Genomic DNA, 7,071 nt, shown 5'->3' on the forward strand with positions numbered 1-7,071 from the left:
ATCTAGTATTTTCTTAGATGATATAATAGGTTTTTATGTTATTTTTATTATAATAAATAATTACTAAATAAAAAAGATTTCCACATGTGACCCCAAATCATCTCTTCACTTTGGTAAACAGTTCTTTCATCATCCTATGCTTTCAACATTCATCCTATAGATAAAGTCCAGGAAACAGAGGCCTAGAGATAGAATGTGATTTGCTCAATAGTATCAAGTGGAAAGAAGCAGACTGGAATTCAGGTCTCCTGGGTCCTGCACTAGTATTTCCACTCCATCACATCTTGTATTCTAGATTATGTTAGGAAAAGTCAGTCTTCTCTAAATATTCACATCCCATAGATGCCACTATTAACAATATAAAGACTAATACAAATTTGAAAATGTTCTAAGAATAAAATCCTTCCTGGTAATCCTAGACTTCTGAGTTCCTATTTAAGAAGAATTTTTTTTACTAAAATTTTTAGGTTTATTTATTAGTTTCTACACCCAATGTGAGGCTTAAACATATGACCCTGAAATCAAGATCAAGGATCATGCTCTTCCAACTGAGCCAGCCAGGTACCCCATAAGAAGAATATTCTTTTAAACAGCTCAGACTGGACTATTATTCAAGAATATGAAGGCTGGGGTGTCTGGGTGGCTCAGTCGGTTAAGCATCCAACTCTTGAGTTTGGCTCACGTCATGATCTCTAGGGTTTTGAGATTGAGCACCATGTCAGGTTCCATGTTGAAGGCTGCATAAGATTCTCTCTCTCCCTTTCCCTTTGCCCTTTCCCTCAAAACAAAACAAAACAAAAACAAAAACAAAACCCACCAAAACTTAAAGAATATGAAACTTTAGTTCTAGCATGGCTTGAAAAAGAATTCAGAATTTCTAAATTTCAATTTTCTTTTTATTTTTTTTAAAGATTTTATTTATTTATTTGACAGAGATCACAAGTAGGCAGAGAGGCAGGTAGAGACAGAGAGAGGGGGAAGCAGGCTCCCCACTGAGCAGAGAGCCCAATGTGGGGCTCGATCCCAGGACCCTGGGATCATGACCTGAGTAGAAGGCAGAGGCTTTATAACCTACTGAGCCACCCAGGAGCCCCAAGTTTCAATTTTCTGATAATGAATAAATTGGCACCTAAAATATTGTCAGTAAAATAAAATGCTCTGATTTTAAAAAGCAACTAAGGTAAGAGGTGCCTGGCTGGCTCTGTTGGTAGAGCATGTGATGACATGCTGGGTATTGAGCCTACCTTACAAAAAATTGTAAAAAAGAAAAAAATCAACCAAGATAAAATAGCTATAAAAACATTAAATGTGTCAGTGAGAAACAGCCAAGATACAGGACTTATTAAAACTTTACTTCGAAGAATGCTGGATATTTAATTTATCAATAAGTTGCAGTTTTCTGTAGTAATTTGAAAACACTGGCAAGACAATATCACACTGTTTGCAAGTAGCACATCTACCAAAAGGGAATGAGATGTCAACAAGAGGGCTGAAGGAAAAGGAGTCGGTACTATCTTCCAATAAAGGATGTTAGGGAAACCAGGGATTTTAAGGCAGTCTGGTCTATTTTCACAGGTGTGTTGGTATTTCACATGTGTGTGGTAACACAGTATTCAGTATATAGTAACTACTAAATAAATATTCTGAATGAAAGAGTGAATGTAGAACAAATAAATAGTCAGAATTTAAAGTATATTCTTCAGATAATATGTAAGGAATTACTCTAAATATTCTGTAAGAATATATTCATGTTTTAAGAACATATAACTCTTTTTAAAGTAATTTTACTGCCAATGACATCTAATTCCAATTGCCTGAGTTTATACTTAAATCAAAAGAAAATTATTATTAAAAATGTCATACCAAAGAAAGAGCTGCTTGAGTCTGATGTAGAAGTGGTTCCGGGAGGGAAGAGAGGTGAATACATTCAGGAATTTTTATAGTGCCTCCATCCAAATCTGCTATGATTACATCTAGCTAAAGGAGATAAAAATTAATCAATAATTAATAAAATGTATTTATTGCTAAGCAAATTAATCTGACCTTCATTAATTCAAAATGAGAAGAATCAGGTGTGGAAAAGACTCTTGACTGTCCATAGCAAGAGAATACTGGGTTCATGACTTACCAGCTACCAGGTATTTCTTAGCTTCCTTTGAAATTAGGTGTGACACGTGACTAAGTTTCTGCCAATGGAATGCCAGAAGTGATGTGTACAATTTCAGGTATTCAAAATAGAGGGGATGAAAGGCTCTCCTATGCTTTTTCTTTCCTAAGGCTGAAACTATGATGTAGCAACAACCCAATCTTGAACATTCAGATGATGCCAATTCCTGAGGCAATTCTGGTACAGAACCAAGAAAGAAAGAAGCTTGGACCATGAATGAGTTCATGGAGTAAGCCGGTCTGGTATAATGGAACACCACTATGGACTGCTGCATGAGTGTTAAATAAAATTCCACACTGTATTTTGGAAGCTTTGGTATAGTAGTTTAGCCATATTCTGAATAATATAGTACTTATTACAAGAGTTAACAAACAAAGCAACTGATATAAATCAAAATGGTACTGTTTGGGTGCTTGAGAAAGAAAATGATTTTTAGCATTTTATGAGTCTACTTAAAAATAACTTACATAAAAATGTAACAGAGAAACTAGCCAAGACTACTGAAGTTATTTTGTTGATAACAGGTTTAAAAATCATTCTATTTTATTTATCAAAAATTAAGCAACTTGTTTTTTGAAACATTTGCTTGTCTTACCTCCAGAAACTTTGTATTTAGAGGACAAAATTACCTGTCAACCAGACGGGTATGCTTCTAATTAGTACAAACTAGGTTTTACTAACTATGTTTATTGATTTATGCATATTTTTATATGGTGATATCAAAGTTAAATAGGAACTAGATATCAACATATAAAGGTAGGAAAATAATTAGTATATGAATGAGGGTCTTGTTTATAATTACAATGTTGAACTGTCAGTTTTAATGACACCTATGATTTGATTACAATTATAATTATGTATAAGTACCAACAGAGCTACCTCCATTGGCAATTAAAACTAAAAGTAGAATTTCAGAATCTGAAGACTCTGTGGATCAAAGATGTCATATAGCCCAACCTTTAAGTAAAGCACTTTTCTTAAACTCCCTGAAAGTGTCATGGAATTTGCTTCTTGCACTCCACTTACAGTACTTGAGGGTATATTCCTTACCTAAGGCAACCCATCCTTCACCATTGGGCAATTCTAATAGTTGGAAGCTTTTCTACTGAGGAGAAATTTGTCTCTACAGCAACTACATCCACCAATTTTCTTTAAGCTTTTCAGAGCTACAAAAAACGAACTTTCCTACAATAGTCACTTCAGTATTTACCTTTAGCTATCAAACAGTATCAGGTTATTACCTGAGAAAATTTCCTTAAGGGTCTCAAAGGATATAGTTCCTAAAGTCTTGACAATCCTGGATGTCCTTCTCTGAAGCACAATTTTTTGTGACAGTCCCTCTTAAATAATTTCAGTACAGAGAAGTAAACACATTATTCCAGAACCGGCTTAAATATAGAACATTCCTTTTCTTCCTTGGTATTTCTATTCATATGGCATTAAGAAAAGAATAATTTGGTGGAGCTCATACCAAAGGGTTCATATTCCACTGTAACCCTTCACTCTTTTGCAAATGCTTTTGGCTTTTTAGCTACCAGCCACTCAGGACTGACAGTCTCATTTCAAAATATGAATATATCATTGCACTAGTAACAAAAGTATAAACAGAATACAAATTAATGGATTACTTCATCTTCCTTTCTCGTATATAAGATGGAGAATACAGAAAGATAAAAATAATATGCCAAAAGAGCATATAAAACTATTAATAAATTCATTTTGTATATCTTCCATACTTGCTATAAGAAGAAACTAATATATTTGTATTTTTCAATGATGTTTTTTTTCTTCCAGCCAATCTTTCCTATTGGGAATGCAACAGATCTGAAAATAGTAATTAGTTGAAATGTTATAGAATTCAAAGAAATATGATAAGGTTTTGGACCCAATAAGTGTACTTTAAAGATGAATACTTACAAGTTCATGGATATCAGTTTTAAAGATAGAATGTACTCCAATAATGAAAGGTGTTGGGGAACTTAGAACTTCCAGTAGCTGAGCCGGGAGAATGGGAATATAAGGATAACTGGAAATAATAAAAGCATACGTGAGATATATTAGTTTTCTCATAATACAATCATATTTTCTTTCATCTTTATGTGGTATGAATTTCAGAATACCTACATTTAGAAATTATCAATAATGTTCTCATGGCTGTTAATATTAAATTTTTAAAAAGGAAGGTTAAAAAAATCTTCATGTGAAAGAGATGATTAGATAGAAAAAGATAATAAAGTAAATGCAACCCAGGGCAGCTTCTTTATCCCTTATCCTTCTGAGGCAAGAAGTCTCTTTAGGTTTGTCAATCTTGCTTGAAAACATTTTTTCCTTACATGAAAATCTGATATTAGGAGGTAACAATGACTCCCTGATGGGCCCTTTCCCTCAATACTGATAATGATTTGTCTAAATAAAACAATCATTCAAATTCCATTTTCTATACCTGATGTTCGAACTCACTCCAAAAGGCAGAGTACAAAAATTTAAGGCCTAGAATGTTCTCTTATCTAGGGGTTAAGAAAGACACATAGTTAAAAAAAAAAATTTTTTTTTAAATAAAATCTGGAAACAGTCTAAATTTTTTTCTAGTTTGTATGAACTTAAGTTTCCAGAATGGTTTGACTATCAAATTCATAAAACAGATGTTAGAAAATATTTTATTCATAACACTATCAGGGCATCACTGTTTAGATATTTTGTTTTTTACTTTTTACAATGGAAAATTTTAACATCCACCGTTCCCCCAGAAAAGAGAGGAAAAAGGAAAAGTAAGCCTCATGTATTCAAAGCAGATTTGACAATTATCAGTGCAAGGTCTCACATATGTTTCTACTCATTTTTGTTCTCTCCCCTACTGTATTATTTGAAGCAAATCCCTGACATCATATCATTTATATTTAAATATTTTAGTAGGTATCTGAAAAAAGGTAAGGGATCTTTTTTAATCTAGCCATAGTACCATTATAACTCCTAAAAATTAATAACTCTTTAATATCAAATAATCAGACAAAACTAACTTAAGACTTTTATCACTAACTATATTCAAAGAGAATTAAATGTTGCTGACAATACTATTCAAGTTATTTTTTTCACTAAATTAATCAACACTCAGTAATGAACAACTTGGAAAATTTCCAAATTCTAGGTTAGATTTCCATCAGAATCATGTGTACAGAATAACTGTAAAATATGCCCTTGTGGTTCAAAACTATTGTGCTATCGCATTGCAACTGATCATCAATAAATAATGCAGAATTTGGGAACAAATTAAAGAACCAAGTTAAAAACCTCACCTATATTTAAGAGGAAACATTAAAGATTCCAGGGCTCTGCAAGCATCACTGAGTCTCTGGAAACTTGCAGAATGGAAGAGAACCTTATTTTCTGTGAGAACTGCACAAAAGAGGCTGAGGACATTTTGAATTCCTGAAAACACAAGAGCAAATGCTTACCAAATGCATTTCATTTTATATGTGTTGCCAACAGACAGACAAAGAATGACATGGAATGAAAAAGCCAGTATTTCTGAAATCTCTAAAGAAAACTATTTAAACTATAAATTCCATATAACCTATGAGTATTTGTTTTCCCAAACTATCATTTTGTTTGTCTTTATTCTTCAAATCAATGTAACACTCATTGAACATATCAGTTGTCTGGAAATACACTTATTATTTTCCTTTCAACTTTATGTCCATGGACCATACTTAAATTCTTGTTTTACATACTGGCAATGTTCAAATAATTTTTCTCTCCCTAAAAGTCCATTTGTCTGATGTTAATATAACCGTGCCAATTTTGTTGTTGAAATTTTCCTGGTATGTCTTTTTCCATCTTTTCACTTCAACCTTTCTCTACATCTTGGAAATATAGTTGACATTTAAAAAAAATCCAGTCTGACAACCTTTGTCTTTTAAGTAGATCATTTAATTGACTTATAGTGATTGTTTCAATACATATACATACATACGGTATCTTATTTAATATTTTTTATTTGTTCTACCTTTTTCCCCCCTTTCTAAATGATTAATAATTATCTTGGACCTTCTTTTATCTCCTCTCCTAGTACAGAACTTGTAATTCCTATTTCTATTTTTCTAGTGGAAACACTAGAAAATATAGCACTCATACTTAATGAATTAAAGTTAAATAAATACATAGTTTCTTATCTTCTCCTATTTACTACTGAATCGTTTTTTTTTTTTTTTAAATATCAGTTGAACCTTAATGACATGGACCCATTATATCAAGAGTCACTATTAGGGGCGCCTGGGTGGCTCAGTGGGATAGAGCCTCTGCCTTTGGCTCAGGTCGTGATCCCAGGGTCCTGGGATCGAGCCCCACATTGGGCCTCCTTCCTCCTCTCTCTCTCTGCCTGCCTCTCTGCCTACCTGTGATCTGTCTGTCAATTAAATAAATAAATAAAATCTTTTAAAAAAATGAGTCACTATTAGTCTTCTAAGGTAAAATACTTCCTATAACTCCCTTTACCATGGTTTGTCCCTTCACATGAGGCATGCAAATTTCTTCTTGGCCCATTATTAACTGCTATCCTCTTTTATCATTCCCAACTTATCTCATATGATATATCTGAACTCACAATTCATGTTTTTAATTTTTTTTTATAATTTTATTTTTTATAAACATATATATATATATATATATTTTTCCCCCAAGGGTACAGGTCTGTGAATCTCCACGTTTACAAACTTCACAGCACTCACCATAGCACATACCCTACCCAATGTCCATAACCTCCCCCCCCAACCCCCCTCTGCCCAGCAACCCTCAGTTTGTTTTGTGAGATTAAGAGTCACTTATGGTTTGTCTCCCTCCCAATCCCAACTTGTTTCATTTACTCTTCTCCTACCACATTAACCCCCCATGTTGCATCTCCTCTCCCT

At 33.3% G+C, this 7,071-nt stretch overlaps 1 protein-coding gene across 2 annotated transcripts in view; it reads right to left on the reverse strand.

Annotated features, from left to right (window-relative positions):
* The window catches only part of SBF2 (SET binding factor 2), a 485,581-nt gene that overhangs the window by 205,459 nt on the left and 273,051 nt on the right, over positions 1 to 7,071 (reverse strand). For both annotated transcript variants that reach the window (XM_032853454.1, XM_032853455.1), the window contains exons 7-9: positions 5,461 to 5,593; positions 4,085 to 4,193; positions 1,864 to 1,977 (exon numbers count right to left, since the gene is read on the reverse strand). In XM_032853454.1, coding sequence (XP_032709345.1) covers positions 1,864 to 1,977; positions 4,085 to 4,193; positions 5,461 to 5,593 — 356 coding nt within the window. The remainder of the gene's footprint in view (positions 1 to 1,863; positions 1,978 to 4,084; positions 4,194 to 5,460; positions 5,594 to 7,071) is intronic.

The sequence above is a fragment of the Lontra canadensis genome, unplaced genomic scaffold (assembly GCF_010015895.1).
Source record: "Lontra canadensis isolate GAN:19392208 unplaced genomic scaffold, GSC_riverotter_1.0 scaffold7, whole genome shotgun sequence".
Classification (NCBI taxonomy): Eukaryota; Metazoa; Chordata; class Mammalia; order Carnivora; family Mustelidae; genus Lontra; species Lontra canadensis.